General features: G+C 34.6%; 1 protein-coding gene across 1 annotated transcript in view; it reads left to right on the top strand.

Moving 5' to 3' along the window:
* Positions 1-17770, top strand: part of LOC129229546 (Y-box factor homolog) — a 41429-nt gene that overhangs the window by 22626 nt on the left and 1033 nt on the right. Inside the window, exons 2-7 of the mRNA XM_054863867.1 lie at positions 777-840; positions 1269-1302; positions 3131-3349; positions 9605-9772; positions 10805-10975; positions 14999-15343. Of these exons, the coding sequence (XP_054719842.1) occupies positions 777-840; positions 1269-1302; positions 3131-3349; positions 9605-9772; positions 10805-10975; positions 14999-15343 (1001 nt within the window). The remainder of the gene's footprint in view (positions 1-776; positions 841-1268; positions 1303-3130; positions 3350-9604; positions 9773-10804; positions 10976-14998; positions 15344-17770) is intronic.

The following is a 17770-nucleotide window of genomic DNA, read 5'->3' as shown; positions in this document are numbered from 1 at the left end:
TATCACTTCCATAAAATGTGTCTACTTGTTCTTTATCACTTACATCAATTTTTGAAATTTCGGACTTGGGCAAAGACAAATGCCCAGTATTTGGTGCAATTTGTTGAACTAACTTTTTAGTGATTGTTTTGAATTTGTTTGGACTCTCAAGTAAGTTTTTCTTTACTTTGGAAATTGCTTTTCCAAATGACTGTGCTTTTGATCCCAACTCACGTGGACATCAAATTTAACAAGGTAGCCCCTCTTGCTAATAAAGCCAGAACACTCGAGCCTGTAACTTCATTTGCTATGGTTTTTGCTGCCAGCACAGTCGCAAAACAAATAAGTTGTTTTGCTCTAATATGTGTCACTTTAAAATATAACATAAAGAGAATCTAAGAAATTGGTACACTTTTGAAAACTTGTTTCAAAATTAGGCTTAATCTTGGTTCGAAGCTGCCAAAATGAATGATAAATTTTGGAAGCCTAGTGTTGCCACCACGTCAATACTAAAATTGTTTTAATGTGAAATTCCTAAAGTCTGGTTATTATACTTGTCCTGAAGTAAGATCTCTAACCCTTAAGGGAAAATATTTATAAAATTGCAATAGCGCTTAAAGTTACGTGGAATTAATTGTTGGTAATTTAAATAATTTAAACTGCATTTATAATTCTACGAAATTTTTACCTTTGTTTTCATTAGTTCATTTTGTTGTTCCTTATCGAAAACAGCTTGTAAGATTTTGCTGTAGTTTTCGCTATTTTTAGTGATTTTATTTTACAATTTTTTTTTTCAGCCTCAAAAGTTCAAGGTACTGTCAAATGGTTTAATGTAAAGAATGGTTATGGATTTATAAATCGGTAAGTCAAAAAAATTTATTATAAGAAATAACGAAGTACCTTTGTGCAGAAACGAAAACATTACAATGTTAAATCATGCAAATTGACAGAGAACTGTAGCCACGTGTTTCAGGGTTCCTTGTAACCCCGAAACCATACAGTTCCATGCAAATTTGTATGATTTAATATTGCAATATTTTTTAAAATTTATTATCATGTTAAAATTTTTTCCATGACATGCTTACTGTGTAAAGTCATCACTTTCACGTGGATGTGTTTACTTTTTTTTAATGTTTTGTTCTACATTTTATTTGTAACTGTTTTATTAATAGATAAACTTACTTGAATGTTTAAACAATTCAATCCAAAAATTAAATAATTTTCACGGATTTTTATTTATATTCAATTTAAAACTATGTGGTGTAATGTGTGACAATTTATATTTTTAGGAGTGATACAAAAGAAGACATATTCGTTCATCAAGTGAGTGGAATTGTGTTGTTTAAAAATGTATTTCTGTGATTTCTGCTTTTGTAAAGAATTTAAAGTTTCTTAAAACTGTTACTAAAGAAAATGCCCTTTTTTCCAGAAACATTTTTTCAGAAGTTGATAATTTAATTTATCAAATTAAAAGTGTCATGAAGGCAGTGTTTGAAATAAAAATTTGAATTTTGACACTATGATGCCTGTAATATGCTCCTTACCAGGAAACCATGCCCTAGTGTAATTATGGAAAAAATCTAAACAACTAGCAAAAGAAAAAATAGTGCAAAACATGTTTTTGCAATCTGAAATTATTTACTCTCGTCTCCGCCTCTCCTCTATCGAAAAATCATGTCTTCAAGTCTGCCAAGTTTTAAAGGAAGTCTCCTAATTTAGCTAGTTTTGGGGAGAAATGAAAAACATCTTTCACCCACTTTGCACATGGACATCCAGCCTCCTGCTGACAGTGAAGTAAAATAATAATGTTCACATTTCTTGCAAGTCTTTAAATTTGGTGCCTTTTCTTAAAATTTCGGCAGACTTTAAAACCTTTAATATCAGTTTTTAAATCTTTGTACTTGGACAATTCATCTATTCGTGATTGGCAGGATTGTACCCAGGTGATGCTCTTGACTCTGGTTGAGGATAGGACTCCACAAACTAACATCCAAACCTGTCACTCATCACTTGAAATGCCTTAGATAGGAACTGGGTCACAAAACCTATTATATGTGCATTAACTGTAACGTCAAGCAGGTTTCCCATAGCCATATACTGGCTTCTGTAGGTCTTGATAAAGAGGCCCTCTTAAAATGTCCTCTACCAGATATTGACTGTACGGTGACATGCGGGGTGTGGGCACAATAATTGAACAAGTTAGAAACATAAACGACTATATTTACACACACAAGTATTTACATTACATTTTCTTAACGAGATCTACACAGATACTGAAACATAGTTGCTGCGGAGCATGCGTCGACGATCGCTCCCTCTCACGGTGGGTTCTTCTTGTGTACTTACCTCGAACATTGACTTTCCTGAAGACTTCCTGGTCTTGCAAAGAGTTAGACCAGGTAGGATTAGAAATGATTACAATAATATATTTTCAAACATCTGAGGCCAGTGGCGCACACAAGAATTTTACAAGGGGAGGGTACGAGATCGAAAGCCTCATTCTCATATCATACCCCAATTCGCTGTCAAGCATATTGACTTTATTTAATCGATTCCCGAGAAGGAAAAACAGTGAAAAATAAACTACTGAATAAATAATTAACATTATTTAATGAAATGTGCTTAAATAAATAACCAGAAAGCAAAATAATTTACGCTTTTACTTTTTTTATAATTAAAAAATGGATTCAAGTTCATAGAATGTAATTTTAATCTGTAATTACAAAACTAAAAATATGGTTATTACATTGTATTCATTTATAACCCCCATTCTGCTTCTTAGAGACCATTCATTACAGGAAAAGTTCACAATATTTTTTTAATCTTTTAACATGAGGATTTTATTTTTTCACTTATCATTGGAACTGAAAATAGTGTTTCCTTTGTTTGAAACTATTCTACGTACAAAATACATAAAATCGTAATCAATCAGGAAAAATATCAAGACTTATGGGAGGGGTCCGGACCCCCTGGACCCCTCCCTTGTGTGCGCCACTGTCTGAGGCATATGCTTCCTCTATTGTTACTATTTATTCCATTCAAAATAAGTTCAAAAATTATATTTGTATATTCTTTTTATTTATATGTTTTTATGTACATATATTTATACTATATGAAAATGTACAATATACATATTTGATTTTTGCTGTAGACTGCTATAAAGAAAAATAATCCTAAGAAGATTGTCAGGAGTGTTGGAGATGGGGAGGTGGTAGAGTTTGACGTTGTTGTTGGCGAGAAGGGAAATGAAGCTGCAAATGTCACTGGACCAAATGGCACTTCAGTCAAAGGCAGTCCATATGCTGCTGATAGAAACCGTTACCGTGGGAGATGGTTCCCTAGGAGACGATATGTACCGAGAACTCCTCGAGTAAGTGCATGATGAAAAATTCTATTAATTTCTCAGGGTATTCAAAGTTTATTTTGGAAATGCAAATGAGTATACAATTTGTAAAGAGGGAGTTTATTAATCTATGTGAAATTTGTATTGCAAGTGAAATTTCAGGGAAGTCGCCGTTAAATAAGAGTCATGCTAAGTTATCTGTATGCCCTCAATAAGAAGAGATATTTAATATGTTGTAAAGTATGCTAGATTTTGTTGACAAGTTCAGTGAACTGAAGTATTTATAGTCATGGGCGGATTTATGGGGGGTCAGAGGGGGGCAATGCCCCCCCAGTTTTGGGAGGACTTTATGTAGTAACAACACATCTTCCAAAAATTTAAAAAAAAAAATATTTTTTCGTTTTTGAATAGTTCAGAAGAGCATGGGTGGATTTATAGGGAGGGGGGGGCAAAGAGGACAATGCTCCCCAGTTTTGGGAGGAGTTTATATAATAATAACTTATCTTTCAAAATCTTATAACAAAAAAAAAATCATTTTTTTTCTTTTTTGAATAGGAAATTAAAGTTTTTTTTTTCTTTTAAACTTAAAATAGCCGTTTCTTACAAAGTTTGAACAATACTGTACAATTGTATAATCTACTACTTAATTTCAGAGACTAGAAAGTGCAAATTATTGATAAGTTCTAAAATCCCTGAAAAGAATTGGCGCAGTATAGCCTACAAGTGCTCTTGAACCAAAAACCCAATCTAACCAACCAAACCTTGAAAATAATTAGACATGTCTTTGAAACTCCAAAGCAAAGTGTGCTTCAATTTTATTTCTTATCAAGTGTATACAGTGGCTCCCAAAAGTGTTCGTACACCTTGAGATTTTGTAGTAAAACCAAAATAACGCAAAACTGAATTCGAATATGAAATCCAATTTTTTTTTCGCACCATTCCTATGCCATTCTGAATAAAACCCAGTAGTTTTTTTTTTTTTTTTTTCAAAATATTGCCGCATTTTATTTTTGAAATTTGTCAAAAAACAAAGAGACAGAGAAAAAATACACCACCAAAGTCATAGTACACTGAAATATTTTTGAATAAATTCATGATTAAAATTATCATATGTCGTTTTTTTTATTATTTTTGCATTGTATTGACCCTTCAAAGTCATTTGGCTTTATTTTTTTGTTTATTTATTCCCTAATATTCTGCTTATTATTTTTAAATGGCTGGTATGCGTAGAAAACAACAAACACGATTCGAAATTTGTTTTTTTTTTCTCACAGTAGACATAAATTGGTTTAAAATATCTGTAAATTAGTTAATTTATATTATTCTATAGTGAAGTGCTTGATAAAATGCTTTTAAGACAAGAATCGGATCGAAAACAAGGTAAGAAAAGGTCAATTGGCAAAGTTAACAAAGCGTGATTGGAGGTTTACAGTTAAAGAAATTATGAAAAATACGCATTTGAGTGCTGAAAAAGTTTTTGCATAGCTGAATGAAACATTTTACGTTTAATTTTCACCTAAAACTATTTGCCAAGTTCTCTTATTAGTTGTATTAAAGGGGACCTCTTCCCGCAGAAATTTTCTTGTTCATGCGAAAAACACTAAGCTCACGCTTTCCGTCATAAAATAAATGATAAATAAGCTCAAAACGTTTTGGAACAACGTCTTACTTATAGAGGAAAATAAATTTGGGTTAAATTGTTGTAAAATTGTCAATAGGAGGAAAAATGAGGAATTTAATCTTAGGAACTTAGCTGGATCAGTTAATCAGGACGATGAGGTAGTCTTGGGTGAGGGTGCATAACTGTAGCAGGACTTGGAAAATTTGAGTTTTTTGATGAAATAATGAATCATGCCGTTCATTTGAATATTTTAAAAAACAAGTTTAAACTATTAGCCCAAAATTTGGTAAACGGAAACAACTATGTTTCTTTTATCAAAATGACGATAAAAAGTACACGTTTGCGTTTGGAGCCTCAAAAATTGTCCTTAAAGTTAGAAATATCTCCTCAGTCGGCAGATTTAAACTTAATAGAACATATTTGGAAACATCTGGTGGCTAGATTACGAAAATACACCATTGAAACGAAAAGCGAACTAAAAACAGTAAGACTCGAAGTGCGGCTGAATACTTACTCAGAAATTGCAGAAAAAAAGAAAGAAAAAACAATGAAATCTATTCCCAGACGTTTAAAAACTGTTGTTGATACTCCATGATTCTCTACTAAATAATAATTTTGTAAAAAGTTAGATTATTTACTATTTTTTTTTGACATTTTTTTCAAAGTGTACGAAGACTTTTGTGAAATAAAATTTCCGGCACTTTTTGGTTTTTGATTTTTAAAAAATTAAGGTTTAGTGTTTTTTTTAAAAATTTCGTGTAGTTTTGTTAAAAATAGATCATAGATCTTGTAATTAAATACCTATTCCGAAATATTAATTCTAACCAATGCATTGGAGCCTATTTCATTGAAAGTCGAACGCTTTTGGGAGCCACTGTAAATTAAGAATTGTTCAAATGGGTTGCATGTTACACTCTTGATACCTATTCTCTAAATCTGTGCACCATTTCTTTTAAAGTATTAACTTGCATCACAAAGCACTTTTAAAGCGTAAAACTTAAAAAAAAAATTATTTGCCTATTTCCAATTAACCCTTATAAGACTTCAAAATTCAGAATTTTATATCCATTTTAGATAATTTCCTCCGGGGGAGTAACCCCCGGGCCCCCTAAAACTGGAGATATTCTATATCCCACTAAAAAGGGAGCACTGCGTTACTCTCTTAATACCAGCCCCTCTCTTTTAAGGTCAATTTAAAAAGGACAGCATGATTACACACAGTAATGAAAATGACATAAAAAAGTAAAGAATGACCTTACGCATTGACCTTAGAAAACAGACAAAAACATGGGAGGGGAGGGAGGGCAATTAAAAATGTTGCTCAAAAAAAAAAAAAAAAAAAAAATCCTGCCCCCCCAGGAACTCAGTCCTAAATCCGCCTATGTTTATAGTGCAATTAAATGAGTCAAAAAATTGAATAATTTCTAGAATTTTTAGTGGCATGCTTAGGGTAATATATTTTTTTGTTGATAATTTATACTCATACTATGTTAACAATACAGTATAGGACCCCAAATCCAGAAAGTTCTGTACCGCGACCTTTTCGAATTTTGGATTATGATTCAAAAAATAGTGAAAGTACTCATGTTGTGTGGTATTTGTCATTTTTTTTTTTCTGGTTTTGCTGATATTTATGCCAAATTTCTTTTATTTCTTGATTAATCTGAGTGAAAGTGTAAGTTAGAGATAATTTGCAGCAGCGTATTGTCTGTGGATGTTGCTTTTTAATGTTAGGCAATTGATAGAATAAATATATTAAATCATATTTATACTAAAAATTCTCTGTGTGGTGACCGGAGCAGAATAGTCCCAATGTAGTCCATGCATGTCGTAAGAGGCGACTAAAATGGACACCCAATCTAAGGTGTGAGGCACCGTGCCGATGAATGGATGGCATCTGGGTTGTATAATGTCTTGAACGGACCCCTGGATGAACTGGGCAAAACCTCCTTGTACTTAGCCTTACACTCGTACAGGGTGGTTGTGCAGGTATTAACCTTTTACCACCTCACAGTTTCCAGCTCCTGTGGAGTCGGAGGCTGGCTTGAAGGAGAAACCAGCAATCTTGCTGCTGGAGGAGGTAAGGGTGCGGATCTGCAATCCACCGAACGAGAGGGGTAAAGTTGCAGGTCTGCAACCCACCAACTCTGCTGTAAATGGGCAAGGATTATTTAATTTTGCACAAAAATTGCAACTGGTGCGAGCGGGAGAGGGGTAAGCTGGTACAGGAGGGAGAAAGCCACTGGGCCGGCCTTCCCCGAGATGGTAGGAGGAACCAAACATCTTTGGTCAGAGGTTTCAACTCCTTCCACTGCACAAACTGCTGCAGAAGGAGAGAACAAGTAACCTTGCTGCTGCTGGAGGAGGTGAGGGTGCAAGTCTGCAAGCCACCAAATCTGCAATAGTGAGGCAGGGAGTACTCATTTGTGCACAAAAATGCAACAGGTGCTGGTGCAGGCAGGAGAAGAAGAGGCTGGTATGAGAGGCGAAAGCAACCTGGCCAACCATTCCTAAGAAGGCAGGAGAAACCAAGCGTCTTCACACAAAAGTTGTATCTTAACAAGTATGGACAAGTCAGCCACAGTCCTATCTATGCTCAAGCAGTGAGTATGTTTAAGATGGATGTTGTGAGAGAAACCAGATCCCGTTGGAGAGGTTATCTCGCGATGAATCTTGAACATATTCAGCTTGTCATCCTAAGGACAGACCTGATTCTCTCTGGGGATCATATGCTGAAAATACTGGCTTCTTGACAAAAATAATATTGGGAAGGCTTCTGGTCTTCTTACTGGTATTTACACCTTAAAGCAGCACCATGCTATAATGGGTATCAGTAATGATCCAATTTGCGGAGGTTACCTCTTTAATGAGGAAACTATTACTTGACCCTGTGTGATTGCAAAGTGTTTTCTGCCTATAGGTTTGAACACCTTGGTCATTGTTTACTTGAACCGTGGGAGATTCATGATATTCCTATTAGGTGTTTGCTGAATTTTACTTCAGCTGCTTCTCTGTTTTAAGACTTTTGTTTGGGGACTAGTACAATAGACCTCTGGTCCCAGTGCTTGGTTCGGTTGAACCCCCCTTTCTTTGATTTCATTCATACTAAAAATAGTTTTGTGCATTTGTTCAATAGACTTTGTATTGACACTTATGAGAGAAAAAAAAATTATTGTTAACCCTAAAAGTAGATGTTAAAAGATTGCTGCAAAATTACAGCGGAACACTAATTTACTCATGACACGTTGCATCAAAGAGACATAAAAATAAACTGAACTGAAAATACTGTGTTTTCAACAGGTAATAGCCGGCAATTAACAATGGAAAAAAGAAAAAAAATTGTTGCTTTTAAATTTTACATCATATGTGCTATTATATGCTTAACCCTTACCGGCGCGGTGGTCACAAAAAGGGACACCAATTTTAAAAATTTCTTTAAAAAAAAGTTTTTTCTTTAAAACTCCGAAAATCGCTGCATTAGTTGCTTTTATTTCTCTTTAATGCACACAGATGGCAGCACTATTAAATATGACTCTTTTTGTTGGCTTAATTTCTTGTTTAAAATACCTCGATTTTCAAGCTCAAATACAATATTTTTTTCAAGATTTTAAAATTTACACCATAAACTAAATTAGTCAACCATTTTCCCTCAGGAATCCTGAGCTAATCAATCATAATTTTGCAAAAGATTCGAGTTCATTTTTGAATGCATAAACAAAATTTCTTTCCAGGTGTCCCCAAATGTGTACACCGCCCGTCTAGAGCATTGATCTCACTGTTGTGGGTGAAAGATGTAATTTGATACATTTCAGAAAAGGGGGACCCAAAGAATAGTTTACAATGGGCTTTTGTTTATTTATTTTGGGTTCTTGACCCAGAACAGGTGAATTTGAAGGTCCATGACTGCACACATTTGAGATCTGCTTTTTCTACCAGACAGTTGTATACTTCTTTTATTATCAGCTTTGATATTATTTTTTCTGTAAATGGTACTATACAGTCGTATTTTTTCATTTAATATTTTATAGCACAAAAGGAATGCACATAAAGCAAGAACAATGTGCCAAAAATATTTTTAACATTTTAAGTTGCTTATTTAGATAATTTTATATAATCTATATGAACTTTCTTGAATTTTACTTCATCTTTTACTTGGAATTTTTATAGTAAAAATATTGAATTTTGTGTTCTAAATATTCTTAATGGCATAAATTATTGAAATAATTAGTAAAAATGCTTAAGAGCTTAAAATATTTGAAATTACTCCAATTGTCATACGAGGTAAACATAACCACTTCAGAAAACAATTTCTGCTCTAGGAGGGCGGTGGTCACAAACGGGGACACCACCCCCAGCTGGAGGGGGTGAATTAAAAAAAAAATTTGACTGTAAAATCTATGTCCAGATAACCAATTTATCCCATCCATTGTGTTTTTTAATTATATTTCTAAAATTTTAATGACCCGCGCCTGTAAGGGTTAAGGAAAAATGTTCCGGGTTTCAGGATTCCAAAATTTGGGTCTCATACTGTACTCATGTTGTTTTATAATACCTGCTATCATTGTTTGTAAAGAAATTACAATCAGAGATTCATGTATACATGTACAAATGTGTGTGAGTATTCCACCATTTTAATTCTCTTCCTCTTCATATACTTGCAGCAACAAAATGATGCAGGTGAGGACAGTCAAAGTCAAGATCATGCTGATGATGAACATCAGCCCACACAAAGACCACCACGAAGGCCTTTGAGACGTCCATTCTTTAGAAAATATTACAGAGGTCCTCCAAGAGGACCTCCTCGAAATATTGATCAAGGTGGCAATGAGGTAAGTTTGGGTTTTGATTATGTCTTTAAAGTTATTACTCCTTTACATTTTTTAATTCAATTGCTAAAATTGTATGTGAAATCAAAACTTTCATTTTTTTTTTTACATCGTATTATCCGCAAGGATTTTTTCCCTTTTTGGACGATTTTAGGACCTGCAATGTGTATGATATGCAGGAAAATATGGTTGTGGTATTTAGTATAAAATAAGTTTATAAAGTTATTCACGTTGTACATATTTTTTTAATCATGGATTCAGACATATATAATTTTTATTTTTAAAAAAGTGAAAAACATTACAGTTGACTCTCTGTTTAACGACTTTCAAGGGACCACAAAAAATCGTCCTTAATTAGAAATCATCCTTAAATAGAATGTTTTTAACACTACAGTGGACCATCTGGGACCGTGAAAAGCCATAGTTAAATAGAAAAAGTCGTTAAATAGAGCGTTGTTAAACTGAGAGTCAACTGTATTTCCTTCAATTTTTGTAACGTTTTTGAGCTTCTCGGTATTGAAAAGGAAAAGGGGAGTACTGTTCATTAAAAAAACAATGAAATAGTTCTCCATCATAGTCATCAGAACTGAAGCACCTGTGAACCTGATATTCCAACATTCAAGGCATAAAATGAAATGATCAAAATTGATAATATTTTATGCTTTTGAACTAATCAACAATACTTTCGCAGCCAATATAAGAGTACTAATACCACTTTTGAAGAGAAGCAAAGGATATTCTAAGAAAACACAATTTTTATAATTAAGTTTTTAGCATTATTAATCTAAAGAATTAAATTAAAAATTTTCTGTGCATATTTGTTAGAATTTAGTTTCTAAAAGAATAATAAGAAATTGAGTTCCTTTATTTTTTTCTTTATTTTTTTTAAAAATAAATACTTGAAAATGTGTTTGTCCAGCATATTGAAAGTTGTCAATTTCTCTTTCAATGTCCCAAAATCATGCAAGGTTTTCTTATTTGTACACTAAACTTATGCTATGTTCTCAATGCTGTATTTTTTGTTGTAACTGTTAGGATGATCAAGACGAAAGGAAAAATGATGATAGGATTCCTAGAGGCGGTGGTGGTGGTGGACTAAGACGTGCGCCTAGGAAATTTTATCAACGATACTTCAGGCGCAGGCCTCGCCGCCCGAGAAGTGACACTGAGGGAAGCCAAAGTGGGGTTGAAGGTGATAATGCTAAGGTAGGTGGGATGGTTTTTATGAGTGCCCTTCCTACGAAAAGTGGAGGTATTTTATCTCGAAATACAGTCAACTTGCGATGAATGCAATTCTTATAACTTGAATCTTCTTTTTTTCTCAAAGTTTCTATTGGATCCTAAAGTGTACTTAAAGTAACTCGAATGACTTTGCCAGTCCTTGAAACTTTGAGTTATTGAGAGTTTACTGTAAGAAATATTTTGAAAATATTTCTTACAGTAATATGCAGGATTTTTTTAAAAATCCTGCATATTTACAAATTATTTTGGGAATAATCTGTGTCAGAGATAAGCAGTTTTAGTCTCATTTTAAGACCACAGTTTTTAATTTGACACTTAGATTTTTGAGTATAGGTGCCAAATTTGGCACCTTAATTTTTAGATTGCATGAAAGCGTTTCTTTTCTGACTCATCATAATTGAAACCGGCCATTGACATGAAGAATACATTTATAAAAATAATTTCAAAATGCAATCAATTTTGAATTCAAAAAAAAAAAAAAAATCTAATATTCAATTTATTTTTTTTCAACTTGATCACTCATATTGACACCTAGAAACTTGTCCTACGCATCAAGGCCACACATAAATTTATATTCTTATTTCTAACACTGGAAATAATATTAAGAGAAATGTTTTCTCTTTATATTATTTCCAGGAAATGAATAAATAAGCAATAACTTACTGATTGAACCTGTACAAAAGCAAAATATTGGTATTACAGTGGATGCCTTTTAATTGAATCAGTGATCAATTGAATCAGCCGCTTTAATGAATAAAATTACCAAAAACAGAATAATATCCGGCTTTATGGAATTAACTGCTTTATTGAATCAGCTGCTTTATGAAGTCAAAACTGTTTAGAACAAACGTGATTCATATAAGCGGCGGCCGCTGTATTTTGTGACAAGCTATTGGTCCTTAATATTATATCAACAAACTGCATTTGAAGGATTAAGGCTGAAAGAAAATGAAGTTTTCAAATTTTATTTTAAACAAGCATTACTCATTGTTTTAGCCTGTGGGCCATGGTAAATCCTGTCAAAATACCTGGGTTGGATTTACCTATAGGCTACAAAAGCTGTAGCTTAAGGCAGGGGCGGATAATGTTTATGAAATGTTAATACCAGTTAATCTATTCAAAAAGTGCAGAAGCATTTAGTACATACTAATTTAAGCCAAATAGAAAAGTTTTTTTTATTTTTTTTATTTTTAATGCATTTTAAGCCAATTAAACACCAAACTCTGCAGCAACTCTTCAGCAAATATAATGATGAGGAGTAATTAAACATTTTCTTAAGAATTATGGCTTGAGAGTGTGATTTGTATTGTCAACCCCGCTTAATCGGGTAAACAAATACCCCGCTTATATGAATAAAACCTCCTGGAACCGAATATTTCCCCATAGACACAATGTTAAGGATCCCCGCTTAAAAGAATAATCTCTCCAAATCTTTCAGCCATTCTTCAAAAAGGGCAGAGGTCATCCATGCATTTCTGTTTGCCCGACAAAGTGTCAATTCCGATTCCCTTAAAGCCGCGTGGCTTGTAGCTTTTTCCTATAACCAATAGCTTCTCCTTGTCCATTCCTGACATGCTTGAGCAGCACAAGACTGTTATTGTCCAGCAGAAGGAACTGTCTTGGCCTTTTTTGAAGCTGGTTCTCCCTTTACAGTCCACTGTTTTGACTGTGTTTCTGTAGTGTTTTCCGTAAGTTTAAGCGTTTCAACATTGTGTTTAAGCTACTCCAGCTAGGTTCTGCAATCTATTATGTATTTTCTCAATTTTTTCTAAAGCTAAATTTTCTGAGTTTTAAAGTTTTAGTGATAGTTTTTGAAAATGTTCACCATGTTAAAACAATTTCTGAATTATGGACAGGTGAAAACAAAAGCCTAGAAAGAGAATACCAATTCCTTCTCAAAAAATATATTCTCTTTTTATCGTATCTGGCTATGTGACCTTTACTTGTAGTCAGTGCTAGAAATAAGTGGTTTTTAGTCTCAATTTGAAGCCTAGATTTCCAGTCGTCCTAGGTGCCTAAAGTTTTGCATAAACATGCAAGCTTTTCTTTCCTGACTCATTGCGCTTGAAACTCGTGATTGCTGCAAAGGATAAATTCATCACAAGTAGCTCAACTGTCCTGCAAAGGATAAATTAATTAAACTAACTTTTAAATACAATCAATCTTGTATTTTCAAAAAAAAAAATCTTTTTTTTCATTATATTCAAGATCCTTTTAAATATGCTATCAACAATGTGTAGCATTTCTATTTAACATAACTAGGTAATATAGATGCACACAGTGCGTGGTTACATTTGCTACTTAGCAGATATACTTGCTGTGAAAATGTTGCATCATTCGATAATCACTAATTAATATCAGTACTGAACGTTTGTTTTCTTTCAAATTTATTGATAAATTAATGAAGAATGTTCACCTTTTATTTCAATGGACGAATGGTAGAAAGCAAAAGGCTTTGTCTTACTAAAAATTTTATCTACCCTCTGTATATTGTTTTTGATGCCTGCAGCTAGTTATGAGTTGTTTGCAAAAGTACCTTATATTTTTATTTCATTGTACTATTTAATAAATATATTTTTTATAATCATGGAGGATATTTGACTCATTAAAAGTAGCAATTTTGACTCCTAGAAAATCATGCTAGGTGTCATCATGACACCATTTTAATTCCTTTTTGTAACACTGCTTGTAATCTCATAGCCTTTCATAGATTCAGCTGTTTCAATTTATCAAAATGAAAAATGGCAATAGGTTAAATTTTTGTACGGAAAGCAGGACAAGGGGTTATTGGTTTAAGCTATTCAAATCTCAGGCTAACCTGGAAATGAGGAAAAATGCTACTTATTACGTGGTGTGCACTCGGAACAACTGTGAGTAAGGGAGTAGATTGGTTGAAAAGGACCATTTATCTTCATTGGAGAATAATAAACTGATTAGGACCAGCCTAACTGGGCCCAGAGCCTGTTGCTGGTTGTCATGTTAGTATTTTTTGTGTGTATAATTTTTCTGCCAAACTAACCAATGCCCCCATAATACTAAATGCCTCTAGTATTTAACATAGAGCAAAAACCAGTGCACACAGACTGAGTCAATTTCAGTGCGGAGACCAGAGGCCACTTCCATCTATCAAAGGTATTAGAAACTAATGGCAAAGAAAACAATTAGTTTATTTCAAAATTAACCAATTGTAATTATCAATTTGATTTTAATCTATCGCCATAACAACGCCATGGTTGAATTGCAGCCAAGTAGCTCTGTCCTCCGCACCGAAAGTCGACTCCTGCGACACCGTAAGATCACTCGATTTCCGGGACGGAGGACAGGGTCAGCTTGTACATGGCCCCAATAAATTTCCGCTTACGCTTATGGACCTTGACAATTTTTGACTTTTCTGTGTTGAACCAATGCAGCTCATGCATCCACCAATCAATTTCAGTGTTTCAATGCCGCTCATGCATCCACCAATCAATATTAATGTTTCAAAGTTTGTTATTTTTGATTGGACGTCGCCCATTTTGACCGCAAGAGGCGCCACAGGAAACCTCTGGGTCCACCATTTAGTGGCAAAGAAATGGAAACGGGTGCCCTGTAGCGCCCTCTATGTTGCTATGGGTTTCAGCGATTGCCACGGCCTATAAGAATTAAGTGGGGCCATGCCTAGTGGCAATCTGATGAACTCGTTGCTATGCCGATGGATTCAAAGAATTAAAATCAAATATATAATTACTTAATTTCAAAATAATTTTGTTAGTAACCAATTATTTTCTTTGCTATTGTTTTCTAATATCCTCGATAGATGGCAGTAGCATTCCGTACCAATATTTAAATATCCTCATTCCCCTCGGTACCCATATTCACGTATCCTCGTTCTCTCGATTCGAGTTTCTTTTTGCTCTATGTTAAAAGTGAGAAAGCGACAGACATTTAGTATTACGGGGACGTTGGTTGAACCGACTCTCTGGAGAATAACATCTGCTTTCCCACCAGGACAACGAAGCCGACGACGAAGACCAGCAGGCTCGGGTCTCTGGATCCCGCCCGCGCCAGGCCTACAGACCGCGGATGGACCGCCGCAGACCGCGCAGGGGCGGTCATGCCCGGACCCGCTCGGACCGCATGCCCAGGAATGGCAGGGGGGAGGACGGAGACGAGGTGAAGCAGGAAGACTACGAGGCCAAGTATGAGGTCAAGACCGAAGATCCGGGGAGTGGCTACGAAAACGATGCAGCCAATGTCTCGTCTTCGATGACGCCCTCGGGCGGGTCCGGAGAACCGTGCGATTCGGCTCAGACGAACGAAGGCTATTCAAAAGAGCAGTCGTCTGCTGAGCAGGTGAGGGATTTCTGCTGTTTTTACTCCCTTTTCCTTTTACAAAAAAGGAAGTATTGTAACAACGAAAAAAATTTCGCTCAAAAATCGACCTTAATTTCCACTTTACTCACCCCCTAGTGAATGGTGAGTTTTTTTTTTTCAACTCGACCACACGTGGATAAGTGCCTAAGAATGTAAATACACGTGAAATATCCATTTTGTTGATTTCCGAGTTAATTACAATGAGTTTTCTCATGACATCTGTATGTAGGTATGTGCGTATGTGTGTCGCATAATTCAAGAACACTATGTCCTAGAAAGTTGAAATTTGGTACGTAGACTCCTAGTGGGGTCTAGTTGTGCACCTCCCTTTTTGGTTTCATTCGGATGTTCCAAAAAGGGTCTTTTGCCCCTTTTTGGGGGGAAATCATTGTTAATTTTTATGCAAACTCAATTGGTGTTATAATTTAAGCAAAACATGGCGATGTATCAGCAAGCTTTTGGTCACCAACTTGGCAACAAATTTGGCTTTTTTTTTTTTTAAATCTGGTTTCAATTTGGCCACTGTTGGTGATATTTAGAGAGTAAACTATTGAATCACATTAAAAATGCCAATAATGGTGAAATGACATTAAATTGGAGTAAAAGGAAGTCATGCTCATGTAATGCACACATCAGCTCATTTTAGTTACTTGCATGCCTGGTAAAGTCTGACCACCGATGAGATGTCAAGGCAAACATCCAGTTTAGAGGCGGAAATGGATGCATCTATTAGTTTTTAGGGAGCCTAGCTTTTGCAGATGCGTGCTAGCCTCTGCTGTCCAATATTTTAATGTGAAACCTTACTCGTATTTGCGCATGCATCAGGTCTCTTCTGATTTTATCAAAACAGGGGTAAAAGGAAGAAGGAAGTAACGAACAAGCAAAAATTGAATGCATCGGAAGTGCGCTTCCTTAAACCATCACCCGTTTTTCAATTGGAACAGTTTGCTGCTGCTAGTCGTGGAGTTCGAGAACAGACAGTAAATTAAGTAAAGTGTCACATTGGAATTGATGAAGCATGCACATCAAATTTTTACTTTTCCTCCTCATAGAGATGGACTCGTTTTTACTGGAAGTTTGCCAATTCCCTATCATCCGTGGGCAGAATGTTGCAGAATTTGTTTCGGGAGGCTCCGAGGCCGATCGAAAATGAAATTAGTTTGTTGTGGCTATCACGAAACTTTCTTCTATATCCATATCCATATTATGAATTCTTGAATCTAACGTATTGTTACAAATTTTGTAAGTAGTAATCATTTTTACGTTTTAATCTGGCTAACTTCAACTATATCTTAAAGTTTATTCCATTGATTTTCGCCTAAGATTACAGTAGTTTCATACTTTGCCTGCTATGAACCGTTTCAACATTATGCTTATGAGATTGGCGGGAAATTTTAGAGACATCGCCAAGTTGGCATCATTTTTGTCACCATGTCGCCTAGCTTTGTGACACTTCTTATGTAATTAGTATTTCAAGGTTAATAATGAATGTATTAACCCTGTAACCTCTAGAAACTACATAGTTACTAACCACATAGAGTAAATACTAGAATCGGATAAAGGGAGATCCCCAGGCCTGGCATAAAAGCAATATTCTCAAGCAAAATTTTTATTGAAAATGGGAATTTTTTATAAACTATTTCTGTGATAACTAAAAGCTTTCTTAGCTAATGTTTGGAAAGAAATTTCAAAGTGTTATTAGAACTGCTGTTTTGCTTGCTTTCAGGAGCAAATTAGTGCAAGACTAAAAAAATTTATAGCCAAAAAGGAAAAAAAAAGCATTTAATAGGACAAGAAAAGGCCAACAATTGCAATTTTGAAGAGCAAGACTGCACATTAAAAAAACCAATATGTAGCATAATATTCTTAAGTGAAAAAACTTTTGCAATGAGAAATAAAATCAAAGAAACAATCTGAAAAGCACTAACCATGGAGTCCTGTTAAAAAATTCCAGTATTATAGTTGTTGAAATTCAATCAAAAGTTGATATGATCAAGCCTTTTTTCCTGAAGCAAATTAATTATTCTTTCTCTCTCTCTCTTTTCTTTTTCTTTAATGTATGGTTCCTGTGCTTCAAATGTTGTGGGAATAATTTTGAACTTTTAGAAACTAATCAATAATTTCTTCTTAAACCCTGAATGGATAATTCCCACTAAAATCCTTAAAAAAGATTACAACAATTTATTTCATAGTATTTTCTATGCTTGAAAGTACAAAACTTATGTTTTAACTTGCAATCCCTTGTAGATTTCTGATGGACAAAAATATGTTGCTTTTTTTCTGCTTGGGGTAATGAAAATAATATTCCTTGTGTTAATGGTATAACAATTGTGGTTTATTATTTATGATGTAACTATTTGTGGTACTTCGTTGCCCCGTTCGTATGAAGCTTTTCTATCCTGGAAA

Source organism: Uloborus diversus, chromosome 9 (assembly GCF_026930045.1).
Source record: "Uloborus diversus isolate 005 chromosome 9, Udiv.v.3.1, whole genome shotgun sequence".
Taxonomy (NCBI): Eukaryota; Metazoa; Arthropoda; class Arachnida; order Araneae; family Uloboridae; genus Uloborus; species Uloborus diversus.
This window is presented reverse-complemented; position numbering and strand designations above follow the sequence as displayed.